The sequence below is a fragment of the Acyrthosiphon pisum genome, chromosome A1 (assembly GCF_005508785.2).
Source record: "Acyrthosiphon pisum isolate AL4f chromosome A1, pea_aphid_22Mar2018_4r6ur, whole genome shotgun sequence".
NCBI lineage: Eukaryota > Metazoa > Arthropoda > Insecta > Hemiptera > Aphididae > Acyrthosiphon > Acyrthosiphon pisum.
The window spans coordinates 76,702,192-76,718,614 of NC_042494.1; the positions used below are offsets into that span (position 1 = coordinate 76,702,192).

Here is a 16,423-nt window from a genome sequence, read left to right on the forward strand (position 1 = left end):
TATTTATTTTAAGAAACCAAGATTTGTTATACATTCAATTAAATACATTAAAATAAAACTTAAGTTACCATTAAAAGATGATCCTTAAAAATAATCAAAAAGGGTAGATTAAGTTAGGTATTAATAACATTACAAGGAATCAAATGCACAACATCAGTTGTTTGAAAACAAGACAATATTTGATACTATACTCTATTCAGAATAAGACTACACCAGGCAGCCGTGGTCAAAACCGGTTTTGCTACGTACACCTGGTGTGCTCTTATTCCGAATGAACTATATGTTTCGGAGTTTATATTCTTATACTATACTTGATATGACCAATACAAAATGTAAAAACACTAATAAAATAGAAATATAGAATAGGTAATCAATATTCATAAAGTATTTTAATATATAAATAAAATTCTATGTAGTTGCTTCAAATATATTATAGTTTTATCTAGAAAAAAAACCCTTTTATTCTTTTAATTAATTAAACTATTTCTGAGGTTTTGTTAATAAATTGTCTTCTCTTTTCACGTTTGTATTTACTTTTCTATGTTATCCTTAATACTCGTTGTTTTATTTTGTAAAAAAATTAAATATATTTAAGGAAAAAAAAAGCTAATTAAACTTGACAACAAAAGTATTTTTTGTTTATCTTTTGTATGTGCAACTGTTATAATGACGTCTATCAAAGAATATTATTAGCTTCATATTTTGTAAACAACTTACAAAAAAAAATTTATAATTGATAGTGTTATAAAAAGTATTATGTTAAATTATAGTGATGATGCCACACTTTGGGCACAAAAGAATTACACAGCTTTATGGTTTGTTTTTTTTTTTTTAATGTTTTAGATATACGACTTCTTCATAATACAACATTTTACACGTGGAATGGCAAATTGAATGTTTGAATTTAGATGCGATAAAAAGAAGAAAAAAACTTGATTTATGCATTGCCTACGAGTGGCTGAAAAACACTTGTAGCAGAAATTCTTATGCTAAAAGAACTCATAGTTTGTGAACGTAATGTTATATTTATTTTGAAATATATTGCACTAGTCCAAGAAAAGGTATGAAGTAAATTATGATAAATCTTTAAAATTGATTTTTAACGCAATTTTTGAGTAGGTGCAATCTTTATGTCCATTTGGCTTAACTGGGAATTCAATGTTGAAGAATATGTTGGTGGCAAAGGGAAACATCTCCAATTCATCGTAAACGTAAATCATCAATATATGTATGCACTCTAGAGAGAGGAGCTGGACTGTTTCATTGTATGCTGGCTGATAATGGTCAGTTAAGTGGACGGAGGGTTGGAATGATTGTTGTTGATGAATTGCATCTTCTCGCCGAACAAAAAAGGGGAGCTTTGTTAGATGCAACTATTACAAAAGTTTTAGACTCTCAGCAGTTCCTGCGTAAGTAATATTTAAACTATATTATTGTTTTTTTCAATACTTACCATAGCTGCTATTAACTATAGATAATATTCAGATAATTGGTATGTCAGCTACAACTGGAAATATGCAAGAAATAGGTGACTTTTTAAATGCTCACGAATGCACAAGAGATTTTAGACCTGTAAAGCTCACAGAAACTATAAAATTAAACGAACAAATATTTGTGATAAATAAAGATGTTGATGGTTCTTTGAAAAGTAAACTTGATAGAAAATTAGATTTTGACGTAAGTTTAAAGTTTTGAAAATATATTTTTGATTAAAAATAAATAATAACTTTTAATGAGGCTTCTTGTTCGTGAAATATTACCAGATGGTAGCTGTTTGTGTTGAAATATTAAATTGTAATTTAGTTTTCAGCCTGTCCTTATACATGTATATGGAAACCAAAAATGCAGAGTTCAATATGGAAAGTGCAAACGTTGTGCACATACCAACCGATCCTCAACACACCTTGGGCTCAACTGTCTCGGATACAGAGTCAACACAAGTAGAGGGAGTTCCATACCGTTAAGCAGTTGGGAGTCTGTTGTACTTGAGTCAAATAACGAGACCCGATATAACATTTGCTGTTAATTTGGTGGACCGTTATCTAGAAAAACCTCAAAAAGTGCACTGGAATGCAGTAAAACGCATTTTTAGATACTTAAAATCCATACCAAATTTTGGAATTTTGTACAGTAGTGATATAAATACCAATGTAATTGCTTAGAGTAATGCAGATTATGCTGGTGACGTAACAACAAAGAGATCTACATCAGGATCAGCGTTCTGTGTTGGCAATGGATTAGTTGCATGGAGCTCACGGAGACAGAAATCAGTGTCACTTCCTACTACAGAGTCAGAGTATATTGCACTAAGCCAATTCGTACAGGACCTTACCTGGTTAATGCTATTAATGAGTGATCTTCTGGAAACACAGGAAGTTAAACCAATTATATATGCAGATAACCAGAGTGCTATACGCCTTGTTAAAAACCCAGAATTTCATAAAAGATCAAAGCAAATCGATGTAAGGTATCATTACATCAGGGAATCAATATACAGAAGGGAAGTTCATGTTGGAGTACGTGAGTAGTAAAACTAGGGATACAAAATAATAATTCTTAATTGTATAACTGAATTAGAATTTAAGAGGGAGTGTTGAAATATTAAATTATAATTTAGTTTTCACTCTGTAGACTGTATACAATAAGTAGTATTGTCATACTGTAGATTAGCTTTATAGTTATAAATGTATAAGGAAAGCGAACATGCAGAGTTGACGTATTTTCAATATAGTGTGTATACGGCAGTTAGAAATATTAGCTACAGTATTATTATAATACAGTTCTTATGGCAGTCGATATATGCGACCCGTTAGGGATATACGTTTCTGAGTGCATTGTATTATTATGTGGTTTCTTATTCACTGTATTAAAAATCTATTTATTAATTTTTTTTTTTTTTTTTATTTATTTATTAATTTTCTTTATATAATATAATATACAAAGAAATATATCTACTCCTTTAAGCCGAGGCTTGAGATGGAGTAGAGAGTTGACATATGAATAATATAAATTATAAAATGTATATAGTAACTTATTCTCTAACAAGAAATGAAAGACACAACTTTTGCAAAGACAGAAAATCGAAACAATTCAAAAAAGTGAAATGTTACAAAGAATATTCCACAATAATATAATTCAACATATAACATTGTTTGGATTACTTTATTAATCGCTTCCTTTCAACAGTTTGATTTTTTTTTCCTACCAAGAGCAGTTGTTAGAGTATTGCCCAAATTATTTATGAGACTATTGGACGGTAAGCATTATTCAGAGTAAGATATTGTTATAAACTTACAAAATGTACCTATAGTAATGTTTTATAAATCTAATAGTGAGGAAACAAAAGTTAAACTTAATCAAAAGGAAGAATTGTATAAAGCATTGAAAGAAGAAGGCGACGGTAAAGTGTGTCCTTTATTATCCAGAAGTATCATATTTGAAGTAGCATATCATAATTCAGGTAAGACCCAAAGTACATTATATTATTATAGTAGAATAATACATATGAAATATGCTTTAAGTAATAAATGTTTAGTGTTGACGAGTGCTGAAAGAAAACTGATAGAAGAAGCTTTTCTAGATGGTATTCTTAAATGTATTTGTTGTGCATCAACATTGGCAGCTGGTGTAAACTTCCAGCCCAAAGAGTAAAATTAAAAGATTTATATTTTAGAACTTTAGACCATAAGTGAAAACAAATCGTACAATTTTATTCAAAACCCCATTTGTGACGTCTAGTCAACAACAACTGGTAGACCTGATGAAGCGTACACTTTTTATTCAACAAGCTGAGAAACGTAATGTTGAATGTAAAGTTGCATCAGATCTAGTAGAATCATGTTTAGATAAATTAAAATCAATAAATTCATTTGATAAGCCAATCGAAGATAAATTAAAACTAACATCAATTGCAAAAGCTGCAGTGGCTGCCAACTTGGACATTTAGAAGCTCAAAAGTTGTATACAGAATTATTGGAAGCCTCGAGTGCATTGATATTGACTAACAAACTTCATTTATTATACTTGGCTGTTCCTTACTCAGAACGTATCACACTAGAACGTCAAAATGTTTTAAATATAGTAAGTATAGCAATAGAACATATAATATTATATTATATTCAACCTGAGAATTATATAAGTTGAAGGCGACATCCGTACATTACCCTCAATGAGTCTACAACCATCTGTATTATCGGTTTGATTTAAAAACGTCCCTGCGCCCATGTCGACCGCCTATTCATTTTTTTTGACCTGAATGGAGCAAGTGTTGAATGAGTGTAATAAAGATTTTAACTTATATTTTCTTATAGATGACAAATTTACAAAGAAACCAACAAGCATTGGGTAACCGATTGGGATTCAATCAATTATGTATATCACAATTCTTTAGTTATGGAAAAGTCAAAGTAAGAAGGTTTCTTTAATAAATAAAAAAAAAACAACATTCCAAATAGTTCCGTGATAAATATTTGTAACTTCTCTAATAACTTGGTTATGCTCTAATAACTTATATTTATTTTAAGAAACCAAGATTTGTTATACATTCAATCAAATACATTAAAATAAAATTTAAGTTACCGTTAAAAGATGATTCTTAAAAATAATCACAAAGGGTAGGTTAAATTAGGTATTAATAACATTACAAGGAATCAAATGCACACCATCACTTGTTTGAAAACAAGTCAATATTTGAATTATACTCTATTCAGAATAAGACTACACCAGGCAGCCATGGTCATTCATTCTCATTAATGACTGCATTACATGCTTCTTCCGTATTAATATTTACTGAGGTAAATACTACATATTTTAACTATAACTAGGGTGCCCAGGACATTTATTTCGTGTTTAGTAAGATATGATTTTACCCACCCACTCCCTAAAATCTAGGTCTTTTAGCCTTTTAATTTTCAGTTAATTTTATTGCATCAATCATTAAATTTGATGAGAATATTTTGAATTATAATTTTGTGAAAGAAATTCAATAATATTTAAGATTCTTTTGTTCAATAACATGTAACTAGTGCTCGGAAGTTATATATTCTATAGTCATATTATTCCATTCGTTTACGATTTATAACAGACCAAGCTAAAAATCTTAGCTATTCAATGGCCAGTTTAAAAATTGAAAATTGAAATTTCATATCTCGTCAATTTTATGGTGAAATTGCATATTTTTTGAGTTTCATATGTACCTATATTATATAAGTTTAATATTTTCAAAAAATAATACTATAGAATTATTTATAACTCAATATTATTTAATGTAGGGAGGTATTTATTGTTATCATCGCAATCAACTATTAATTTAACGACAACAGTGCGATGCGCATTTAATCTCTATCATTCTAATATTCTTATGTACTACCTTTTCAAAACTATTTTTCAGTTCAAGAAATTGTCAAAACGCCATACAGTTTTCACAGTCATATTTTAAATATTATAAATTTATCTTTCCAAATTTTTCGTTTTATTTTAGTACAATCTAATAACAGCATTAACAGTTTATTTGGAGTTCTGAATTTTCATGAACATTTATCAAACTTTTTTTTTTCATACATATTTTACAATTTTTCCTTCTGATTGTTTCTGATAAAAGGGATTATTTTTAACTATAATTTTATTATTTTATTTACTATTTTATATTTATTGTTTTTTACATAGCTTATGTTGTTGTCGGAAGCAGAAGTACTAGAAGAATTAGCTGAAAGTTTGCGTGCAGATCTAAACCAATCCATGTCAAAAAATAAAGAAAATTCTTTATGGTTCTAAAAAGTTTATCCTGCTTTAATTGCTAAACCATTCCATCAAGTAGACTAGTTTTCTCTAGTTCACATATTAAAACTACAATGATACTAATGATACTGTTTAAGTCACAGTGAATTTTAAAGAAAACTTATTTTTGTTTAATTTTAGATGTCAGCTTTAACAATTATTTATTTATTCAAAGAGACAAATTCCCTTTTAAAATATTTCCATGTTTATTGCTTAAGTAAAGTTTTTATTAATGATTTTTACCAAACGAGTTGTAACTTTATTACTAACTTATTAAAATTCTATTTTTTCGGTTAGATGAGTTATGGATTGCATATTGAGCAATTCACCCCCACACATATTTAATGAAAGCTTTGTACAAATACATATTAATTAAAAATAAATAGCATAAGTAATGATTGCTGAGCACATCCAAGCACTCCCCCCCTAAAATTGCATAAATGGTTATTACTTATTAGTAACATTGTTAATACCTTAATCCGTCAATTTGTCTGTATAAAACGCTTTCACCTAAAATCGTATTTTTTTTTTTATGATTTTTGACTAAAATCAACTATCACAAAAACTATAGAGGATAATGTATCGATTTTATATTTAATTGTAATTAGACTTTGTATTCAACTTTCAAAATAAACAAAAAAATGTTGTACATTTAAATTATGATTGAATTGTTTTGAGACAATATTAAACAAATCGATACGCCATACCCTCAAAAAATATTATTATCTATCATTTTTTTAATGAGCAGTTGCAATACTCTAAGGTTACTTGAAAACATAAAAAAAATGATTCTGTCTAAATGCATTTTGTCTTTGTTACCAATATTATTTTGTCTTTTTATACTAATTCTTTAATCACTTGTGCATAATATTGTAAACCATTACTTCACATATTGTACAATTCTCTAGCTTAAAAAAAAAATATATATCTATTTATAATATAATGGATATCATGACTTATACTATAACCATTGTTTGACAAGTTTCTTATAAAAAGGAATTTGTTCCGTTGCTCGTTATCAATCCATTAAAAAAAAAAAAAAATACTTTCTTAGTATCTCCTCTAACTTAGTTTATGGTTTTAACTTTTATTATATCATATGATTACTTATCGATTTTTCTGACTTCTAGTTTAAAAAAACGAGAGCAAAGTTAAATTCATAATTTTTCAATTACTGATACAAGTAGGCACCATTTCATTTTAACTGTTTAACCATCTGAGGAAATCAATAACGTAGTGAATACAATATCATAGGAAATAGTTTGGTTTTGGTTATGGTTTAAACCCTCGTGCATCTAGTGAAACATTTTTATATTTTGTCAGAATACACATTATGATGTATTGTTGAAATAAGAGTTATCTATTTCAGTGAAAATTTGTAATAGTAAATATTATGTAAATTTAGATTTTGTTTTATTCTTATGTCTTATGTTTCTTGATTACTTAGCCACCTAAGTTATGTTTTTTCAAATATTATCTACTAATTATAGAATGTTACTATTATTCAACAGTTAAGTTTTAATTCAAATCAAAATTAAATATTCAAGTATTCACTTCTGTAGTGGGTCCTGGTGCATGCATGTATTATTTCATAGATTTGTTACAGTAAGATCCGGTTGAATTATATGCATCTATGACAATTTATACCATGTAAATACATTTTATTTATAGTTGATACAAGATTAAAATATATAATGATTATCAAACTTTTTATTTATAATTTACAATATTAAGTTGGTGTATTGGCCCTTAGCAGGATACAAAATATTCTATATTCTAAGAACTTGTAACATATACAATCATAATAAAAAAAAGACAGTCGATGTGTCACATGAATAAAAACATTGACGATAAAATATTACTTGAGTTTCTAATTATGAAGAATTGATTAGGCCTTGGGGCAACCAAATATTTGTGTAGAACAATCGGTATGAGACCGTTCAGCGTAGGTTCACTTCATCTCGTCTCAAGGGCACCCGTTTTGACAACTTATTTAGCAAACCTATCGATTTTTCAAAATGAGTGTTTAATGTTGATTTGTAAGAATGTAAAATAAAAATTTGAAAAATCGATAGGTTGCTAAAACAGAATTACGCCCCCGTTTTCACGTGCGTATACCTCGCAGTCCATGTGATCGTTCTTTTTTGCTAAGGTGCACGTATCAACATCCCACGGAAACGAGTCCGCCTGCAGTCTGCACATCGGGCTGTCCATTGTTCCGGCATTTAAGTACGAGTAGGAGTTACCAGGGCACCCGTTTTCCCGTGCGTAAACAAAGCATTTCTTGTGGCCGTCCAATGCGGCATAATAGTTCGATGCGGTATAGAACCATGTTAGCTTATCCCAAGGGCAACCGTTTTCCCGTGCGTAAACTAGGCAGTCCTTGTGTCCGTATTTCGCTGCAAAGTTGCACGTATCTGCGTCCCACGGGCTCCCGTTTTCCCGTGCGTATATCAGGCAGTCAATGTGACCCTTTCCTGCGGCTTGGCTGCACGTATACTTGCCCCACGGGCACCCATTTTCCCGTGCGTATATCAGGCAGTCAATGTGACCGGAAAATGCGGCAAAGGTGCACGTATACTCATTCCACGGGCACCCGTTTTCCCGTGCATAAACCAGGCAGTCCTTGTGACCCTCCATTGCGGCATTGGCGCATGTAACAAAGTTCCAAGGGCACCCGTTTTCCCGTGCGTATATCAGGCAGTCCATGTGACCGTTCAATGCGGCATAGCCGCAAGTTTTCTCATTCCACGGGCACCCGTTTTCCCGTGCGTATATTAGGCAGTCAATGTGACCCTTTGATGCGGCATTGCTGCACGTATTCTCGTCCCACGGGCACCCGTTTTCCCGTGCGTATCGTAGACACTCCAGATGCCCCGAACTCGCAGCCCGTTTGCACGCCTTATCGTTCCAAGGGACGCCAATCTCGTGAGCGAGTTTCAGGCAATTTATGTGCCCGTGCGACGCTGCCTCCTCGCATATGTTTAGAAACCTCTTGTCCTTGCTGGTCAACTGCAACCTGATGAACATGGTCTGTCCTTCGTTGCCCTCGTTTCGGTTTTTCTCGATTTTTAATATTTCTAACAGCGAATCGCAACAATGTCGCATATCGACGTCCGGTACCTCCAGAAAGTCGAACCTGCCACGCTCGATCTCGGTGCAAGCTTTCGGTGCTGCCGTTTGCAACAAGCTAGGTACTACGTACGTTCTCTCGTTTGCCATCGTGGTCTGCTGTCCGCCACAAAACGTATAGTTGAGTGCTTACACGCGTACAGTAAACGAAAATCGAAATAGTCACTCAAAACAGTTATTGATAATTAACGATGAAACGTCCGTGTTGACTTTAACAATAAATTAACAACTCAAGAGAAATAATAATGTTCAATGATAAAAATGTTATGTGTGATTGTCAACACGATTTACGCTAAGACAGTAGGTGTATAGCCAGTACCTAAGGCGTTTTTAAGAACATAAGATCAAGATGGCGCACGAATAACAGTTGAAGAATAACCTAAGCTAACCGTGCAACATCTGACCATCATGGCATAATTAATACTTCGTCATGAGTCATGACGACGACTTATACAACAAACCCTACAACAGTTGGAGTAACTAGTAACAGTAGTACCTATATATTTTCTATGGTACAGTTCAGACTGTACAGACCAGGGGTATCCAACCTACGGCCCGCCAAGGTTTTTTCACTGGCACTCCAGCGAAATTTTAAATCATGTCACAGCGCATTTAACTATCTGATATCAGATATAATATGATAACAACTTAGAATTTTTTTTTCATTTGAATTCTGTTTTTGATGTTTATTAATTATTTTATTGAGTGCTAAAGTACTAAAGAACGGTGGAAGGTTTGTAAAATAAACTATTTGTAACTAGTTAGGCACTTAATCAATTTAAAACACTTTTTCTTATGATCATAATAATTTGTAATAACATAATGTAATTTTAATACAGAAACATTTAATACTTGAATGAATTATATAATGAATAATGAAATAAAATATTAATCAAAGTGTTATATACCTATTATATGCAATCTGATCGTGAAATGCGCCGGTGACATGTTTTAAAATTTCGAGGCCCGCCAAGATAATTGGAAATAATTTTGAATATAATATATTTATCATATAATTTTCAATTAGTTTTCATTGTTTTTAATTTATTGAATTAATTAATTAATAAACTTATAAACCTAAACATCATTATCACACTAGATTAAAGCATGTAGTAGGTAAACCCTAATACACCGGTTAGTAAGAAATTGTCTGACGAAAAAATATTTTATTTACATAATACATAATAATATGTTAGTCTTTTAAGACGATTAAATATTGATGTATCGAATTTTTATAATAAAAAAAATGTCTGGGGGGCCCCAGATACACCTTTGTAGCTGATAATATTTAACTGCAGACAACTTTCCAATACAAAAATGTTGCATTAATTATAAGTGTGTCATAATTTATTTTGGGTGAAAATATTTATTTTAAGAAACCAAGATTTGTTATACATTCAATCAAATACATTAAAATAAAGTATTCTTATACTATACTTGATATGACCAATACAAAATGTAAAAACACTAATAAAATAGAAATATAGAATAGGTAATCAATATTCATAAAGTATTTTAATATATAAATAAAATTCTTGCCTACAAGTGGCGGAAAAAACTTGTATCAGAAATTCTTATGCTAAAAGAACTCATAGTTTATGTACGTAATGTTATATTTATTTTGCAATATGTTGCACTAGTCCAAGAAAAGGTATGAAGTAAATTATGATAATAAAATTAACATAAAAAAACAATTATTGATCTTCATATGGTACATGGCTAACTGTGAAACCCATCGGTAAGTGGGTACTAATTACTATAGGATTGGTACCTATAGTTAATTAATATAATTACTCATTCAAGCTATTATTACTAACATTTTATAATTTTTAGACAAATAGGAAACAGATTTAATATTGCTGACAGTACCAGCCATAAAGTAGTGCTAAATTGTTTAAATAATATGAAAGAACTATCTGGTAAATTTATAAGATGGCCTAGAGGACAAGAAGCCATCATCACTGTGCAAAAATTCAACTGTCTTAGACCAAATGCTTTCCCTGGAGTATTGGGGGCAGTCGACGGTTGTCATATTTCTATACTTGCCCCTTGGGAAAAAAGGACTGTTATGGAAAAACTTGATAGGAATATGTTTTACAATAGAAAACAAGTCCCTTCAGTTCTGCTACAGGTTGTAGTATACACGAGTTATTATATTTAAAAGTAAACATTTTTTTTCATACTTAAAATTATTTTTAGGGCATAGTGGATTCCGATCTGAAGTTCATTGATGTGTTTTCGGGTTGGCCCGGATCATCTCACGACGCATGAGTGTTCAGAAGAAGTCTAATAGGACAAAAACTTTTGAGTAATGATTTAAGTATTTTACCAGAAAATTGTCATATTCTGGGTGATGGAGCTTACCCACTATCAGAGAATGTTATGATCCCTTACAGGGACAATGGGAATTTAACCTTAGCCCAAAAACATTTCAATCGGTGCCTGAGTAGTTCTCGAGTTGTAGTTGAACAAGCATTTGGGAAACTCTACTGCAGATTTAGAAAGTTGAAGTATGTATTATATTTATAAATCATATGAATTTAATTTTACGCAAAACTAAAAATTAAACGTTTTTAACATTATATTGTATTATGTTTTAGACATATGGATGTATACCACAAATCACTATGTGGTTTGATAATCACTGCAGCTTGTTGCTTACATAACATATGTATCGATATGCAAGACGATTTTGATGCTGACCCTTATACTCCAGAGTTAGATTCTGAAGAGAACTCTCTTGCGGCGTCAAGACTTGGAGCTAGAAAACGTGATGAACCGTGCAATATGTTAAATATTAATATGCATATCTATATGCAATACTATAGAATTATTTATAACTCAATATTATTTAATGTAGGGAGGTATTTATTGTTATCATCGCAATCAACTATTAATTTAACGACAACAGTGCGATGCACATTTAATCTCTATCATTCTAATATTCTTATGTACTACCTTTTCAAAACTATTTTTCAGTTCAAGAAATTGTCAAAACGCCATACAGTTTTCACAGTCATATTTTAAATATTATAAATTTATCTTTCCAAATTTTTCGTTTTATTTTAGTACAATCTAATAACAGCATTAACAGTTTATTTGGAGTTCTGAATTTTCATGAACATTTATCAAACTTTTTTTTTTCATACATATTTTACAATTTTTCCTTCTGATTGCTTCTGATAAAAGGGATTTTTTTTAACTATAATTTTATTATTTTATTTACTATTTTATATTTATTGTTTTTTACATAGCTTATGTTGTTGTCGGAAGCAGAAGTACTAGAAGAATTAGCTGAAAGTTTGCGTGCAGATCTAAACCAATCCATGTCAAAAAATAAAGAAAATTCTTTATGGTTCTAAAAAGTTTATCCTGCTTTAATTATTAAACCATTCCATCAAGTAGACTAGTTTTCTCTAGTTCACATATTAAAACTACAATGATACTAATGATACTGTTTAAGTCACAGTGAATTTTAAAGAAAACTTATTTTTGTTTAATTTTAGATGTCAGCTTTAACAATTATTTATTTATTCAAAGAGACAAATTCCCTTTTAAAATATTTCCATGTTTATTGCTTAAGTAAAGTTTTTATTAATGATTTTTACCAAACGAGTTGTAACTTTATTACTAACTTATTAAAATTCTATTTTTTCGGTTAGATGAGTTAGGATTGCATATTGAGCAATTCACCGCCACACATATTTAATGAAAGCTTTGTACAAATACATATTAATTAAAAATAAATAGCATAAGTAATGATTGCTGAGCACATCCAAGCACTCCCCCCCTAAAATTGCATCAATGGTTATTACTTATTAGTAACATTGGGAATACCTTAATCCGTCAATTTGTCTGTATAAAACGCTTTCACCTAAAATCGTATTTTTTTTTTTATGATTTTTGACTAAAATCAACTATCACAAAAACTATAGAGGATAATGTATCGATTTTATATTTAATTGTAATTAGACTTTGTATTTAACTTTCAAAATAAACAAAAAAATGTTGTACATTTAAATTATGATTGAATTGTTTTGAGACAATATTAAACAAATCGATACGCCATACCCTCAAAAAATATTATTATCTATCATTTTTTTAATGAGCAGTTGCAATACTCTAAGGTTACTTGAAAACATAAAAAAAATGATTCTGTCTAAATGCATTTTGTCTTTGTTACCAATATTATTTTGTCTTTTTATACTAATTCTTTAATCACTTGTGCATAATATTGTAAACCATTACTTCACATATTGTACAATTCTCTAGCTTAAAAAAAAAATATATATCTATTTATAATATAATGGATATCATGACTTATACTATAACCATTGTTTGACAAGTTTCTTATAAAAAGGAATTTGTTCCGTTGCTCGTTATCAATCCATTAAAAAAAAAAAAAAATACTTTCTTAGTATCTCCTCTAACTTAGTTTATGGTTTTAACTTTTATTATATCATATGATTACTTATCGATTTTTCTGACTTCTAGTTTAAAAAAACGAGAGCAAAGTTAAATTCATAATTTTTCAATTACTGATACAAGTAGGCACCATTTCATTTTAACTGTTTAACCATCTGAGGAAATCAATAACGTAGTGAATACAATATCATAGGAAATAGTTTGGTTTTGGTTATGGTTTAAACCCTCGTGCATCTAGTGAAACATTTTTATATTTTGTCAGAATACACATTATGATGTATTGTTGAAATAAGAGTTATCTATTTCAGTGAAAATTTGTAATAGTAAATATTATGTAAATTTAGATTTTGTTTTATTCTTATGTCTTATGTTTCTTGATTACTTAGCCACCTAAGTTATGTTTTTTCAAATATTATCTACTAATTATAGAATGTTACTATTATTCAACAGTTAAGTTTTAATTCAAATCAAAATTAAATATTCAAGTATTCACTTCTGTAGTGGGTCCTGGTGCATATGCATGTATTATTTCATAGATTCGTTACAGTAAGATCCGGTTGAATTATATGCATCTATGACAATTTATACCATGTAAATACATTTTGTTTATAGTTGATACAAGATTAAAATATATAATGATTATCAAACTTTTTATTTATAATTTACAATATTAAGTTGGTGTATTGGCCCTTAGCAGGATACAAAATATTCTATATTCTAAGAACTTGTAACATATACAATCATAATAAAAAAAAGACAGTCGATGTGTCACATGAATAAAAACATTGACGATAAAATATTACTTGAGTTTCTAGTTATGATGAATTGATTAGGCCTTGGGGCAACCAAATATTTGTGTAGAACAATCGGTATGAGACCGTTCAGCGTAGGTGCACTTCATCTCGTCTCAAGGGCACCCGTTTTGACACCTTATTTAGCAAACCTATCGATTTTTCAAAATGAGTGTTTAATGTTGATTTGTAAGAATGTAAAATAAAAATTTGAAAAATCGATAGGTTGCTAAAACAGAATTACGCCCCCGTTTTCACGTGCGTATACCTCGCAGTCCATGTGATCGTTCTTTGTTGCTAAGGTGCACGTATCAACATCCCACGGAAACGAGTCCGCCTGCAGTCTGTACATCGGGCTGTCCATTGTTCCGGCATTTAAGTACGAGTTGGGGTTACCAGGACACCCGTTTTCCCGTGCGTAAACAAAGCATTCCTTGTCGACGTCCTCGCCAAACATCGATGCGCCATAAAAGTTCGATGCGGCATAGAACCATGTTTGCTTATCCCACGGACACCCGTTTTCCCGTGCGTATATCAGACAGTCAATGTGACCGGAATGTGCGGCAAAGCTGCACGTATTCTCGTTCCACGGGCACCCTTTTTCCCGTGCAAATATCAGGCAGTCCATGTGACCGTTCAATGCGGCATAGCTGCAAGTTTTCTCATTCCAAGGGCACCCGTTTTCCCGTGCGTAAACTAGGCAGTCCTTGTGGCCGTTCTTCGCGGAAAAGTTGCACGTATCCGCGTCCCACGGACACCCGTTTTCCCGTGCGTATATCAGGCAGTCAATGTGACCGGAAAATGCGGCAAAGCTGCACGTTTTCTCGTCCCACGGGCACCCGTTTAACCGTGCGTATATCAGGCAGTCTATGTCACCGTTCAATGCGGCATTCCTGCAAGTTTTCTCATTCCAAGGGCACCCGTTTTCCCGTGCGTAAACTAGGCAGTCCTTGTGGCCGTTCTTCGCGGCAAAGTTGCACGTATCCGCGTCCCACGGGCACCCGTTTTCCCGTGAGTACATCAGGCAGTCCATGTGACCATTCAAAGCGGCATAGCTGCAAGTTTTCTCATTCCACGGGCACCCGTTTTCCCGGGCGTATACCAGGCAGTCCATGTGACCGTTTGTTGCGGCACTTAAGCATGTCCAGTCGTTCCAAGGGCACCCGTATTCCCGTGCGTAAACTAGGCAGTCCTTGTGTCCGTTCTTTGCTGCAAAGGTGCACGTATTCGCGTCCCACGGGCACCCGTTTTCCCGTGCGTATATCAAGCAGTCCATGTGACCGTTCAATGCGGCATAGCTGCAAGTTTTCTCATTCCAAGGGCAACCGTTTTCCCGTGCGTAAACTAGGCAGTCCTTGTGTCCGTATTTCGCTGCAAAGTTGCACGTATCTGCGTCCCACGGGCACCCGTTTTCCCGTGCGTATATCAGGCAGTCAATGTGACCCTTTGATGCGGCTTCGCTGCACGTATTCTCGTCCCACGGACACCCGTTTTCCCGTGCGTATATCAGGCAGTCAATGTGACCCCCCATTGCGGCACCGTTACATGTATTAAGGTCCCAAGGGCACCCGTTTTCCCGTGCGTATATCAGGCAGTCAATGTGACCCTTTTGATGCGGCATTGCTGCACGTATTCTCGTCCCACGGGCACCCGTTTTCCCGTGCGTATCGTAGACACTCCAGATGCCCCGAACTCGCAGCCCGTTTGCACGCCTTATCGTTCCAAGGGACGCCAATCTCGTGAGCGAGTTTCAGGCAATTTATGTGCCCGTGCGACGCTGCCTCCTCGCATATGTTTAGAAACCTCTTGTCCTTGCTGGTCAACTGCAACCTGATGAACATGGTCTGTCCTTCGTTGCCCTCGTTTCGGTTTTTCTCGATTTTTAATATTTCTAACAGCGACTCGCAACAATGTCGCATATCGACGTCCGGTACCTCCAGAAAGTCGAACCTGCCACGCTCGATCTCGGTGCAAGCGTTCGGTGCTGCCGTTTGCAACAAGCTAGGTACTACGTACGTTCTCTCGTTTGCCATCGTGGTCTGCTGTCCGCCACAAAACGTATAGTTGAGTGCTTACACGCGTACAGTAAACGAAAATCGAAATAGTCACTCAAAACAGTTATTGATAATTAACGATGAAACGTCCGTGTTGACTTTAACAATAAATTAATAACTCAAGAGAAATAATAATGTTCAATGATAAAAATGTTATGTGTGATTGTCAACACGATTTACGCTAAGACAGTAGGTGTATAGCCAGTACCTAAGGCGTTTTTAAGAACATAAGATCAAGATGGCGCA

General features: G+C 32.7%; 5 protein-coding genes across 7 annotated transcripts; 3 read left to right on the plus strand and 2 right to left on the minus strand.

Moving 5' to 3' along the window:
* Positions 1-1,148: 1,148 nt before the first annotated feature.
* On the plus strand, positions 1,149-2,492 carry LOC100570953 (helicase POLQ-like). Of its 2 annotated transcripts, XR_003839071.1 has the most exons (4): positions 1,149-1,409; positions 1,475-1,677; positions 1,804-2,060; positions 2,163-2,492. XR_003839071.1 is itself a non-coding variant. In XM_008183085.3 (3 exons), the coding sequence occupies exons 1-3, from the start codon at positions 1,268-1,270 to the stop codon at positions 1,942-1,944; spliced, it is 486 nt and encodes a 161-aa protein (XP_008181307.1). In that variant the 5' UTR covers positions 1,149-1,267; the 3' UTR covers positions 1,945-2,492. The 2 variants fall into 2 exon arrangements, 1 of the variants encoding a protein (XP_008181307.1); XM_008183085.3 differs by having other exon boundaries at positions 1,804-2,492.
* A 695-nt stretch (positions 2,493-3,187) lies between these two features.
* LOC107883296 (helicase POLQ-like) lies at positions 3,188-3,685 on the plus strand. The gene is made up of 3 exons (XM_016803006.2): positions 3,188-3,272; positions 3,333-3,460; positions 3,536-3,685. Exons 1-3 carry the CDS (start codon positions 3,241-3,243, stop codon positions 3,649-3,651), a joined length of 276 nt encoding a protein of 91 aa, XP_016658495.1. The 5' UTR covers positions 3,188-3,240; the 3' UTR covers positions 3,652-3,685.
* A 4,169-nt stretch (positions 3,686-7,854) lies between these two features.
* LOC115033533 lies at positions 7,855-9,508 on the minus strand. The gene is made up of 2 exons (XM_029486266.1): positions 8,323-9,508; positions 7,855-8,241 (listed from the first exon to the last, which is right to left on the minus strand). The coding sequence occupies exons 1-2, from the start codon at positions 8,995-8,997 to the stop codon at positions 7,855-7,857; spliced, it is 1,062 nt and encodes a 353-aa protein (XP_029342126.1). The 5' UTR covers positions 8,998-9,508.
* Positions 9,509-9,713: 205 nt separating this feature from the next.
* LOC103307622 (protein ALP1-like) lies at positions 9,714-12,903 on the plus strand. Of its 2 annotated transcripts, XM_029487556.1 has the most exons (5): positions 9,714-10,645; positions 10,741-11,038; positions 11,107-11,417; positions 11,508-11,677; positions 12,162-12,901. In XM_029487556.1, exons 1-3 carry the CDS (start codon positions 10,623-10,625, stop codon positions 11,176-11,178), a joined length of 393 nt encoding a protein of 130 aa, XP_029343416.1. In that variant the 5' UTR covers positions 9,714-10,622; the 3' UTR covers positions 11,179-11,417; positions 11,508-11,677; positions 12,162-12,901. The 2 variants fall into 2 exon arrangements, with proteins under 2 accessions (XP_029343416.1, XP_008181319.1); XM_008183097.3 differs by having other exon boundaries at positions 11,508-12,903.
* A 1,052-nt stretch (positions 12,904-13,955) lies between these two features.
* LOC103308891 lies at positions 13,956-16,417 on the minus strand. Its single transcript, XM_029487554.1, is given in 2 exon segments — positions 13,956-15,735; positions 15,737-16,417. Coding segments are annotated over 2 exon segments (1,803 nt in total). The 5' UTR covers positions 16,157-16,417; the 3' UTR covers positions 13,956-14,352.
* Between the last annotated feature and the right edge of the window lie 6 nt (positions 16,418-16,423).

Coding starts and splice junctions, on each gene's coding strand:
- LOC103307622 (XM_008183097.3), top strand. CDS start 10,623: ATGGCTAACTGTGAAACCCATCG. Junction 10,646..10,740: donor GCTAACTGTGAAACCCATCG/GTAAGTGGGTAC, acceptor TATAATTTTTAG/ACAAATAGGAAACAGATTTA. Junction 11,039..11,106: donor TCCCTTCAGTTCTGCTACAG/GTTGTAGTATAC, acceptor AATTATTTTTAG/GGCATAGTGGATTCCGATCT.
- LOC107883296 (XM_016803006.2), top strand. CDS start 3,241: ATGAGACTATTGGACGGTAAGCATTATTCAGA. Junction 3,273..3,332: donor GACGGTAAGCATTATTCAGA/GTAAGATATTGT, acceptor TAAATCTAATAG/TGAGGAAACAAAAGTTAAAC. Junction 3,461..3,535: donor AGTAGCATATCATAATTCAG/GTAAGACCCAAA, acceptor ATAAATGTTTAG/TGTTGACGAGTGCTGAAAGA.
- LOC115033533 (XM_029486266.1), bottom strand. CDS start 8,997: ATGGCAAACGAGAGAACGTACGTAGTACCTAGCTTGTTGCAAACGGCA. Junction 8,242..8,322: donor TTGCCGCATTTTCCGGTCAC/ATTGACTGCCTG, acceptor GGAAAGGGTCAC/ATTGACTGCCTGATATACGC.
- LOC100570953 (XM_008183085.3), top strand. CDS start 1,268: ATGCTGGCTGATAATGGTCAGTTAAGTGGACGGAGGGTTGGAATGATT. Junction 1,410..1,474: donor AGACTCTCAGCAGTTCCTGC/GTAAGTAATATT, acceptor TATTAACTATAG/ATAATATTCAGATAATTGGT. Junction 1,678..1,803: donor ATAGAAAATTAGATTTTGAC/GTAAGTTTAAAG, acceptor ATTGTAATTTAG/TTTTCAGCCTGTCCTTATAC.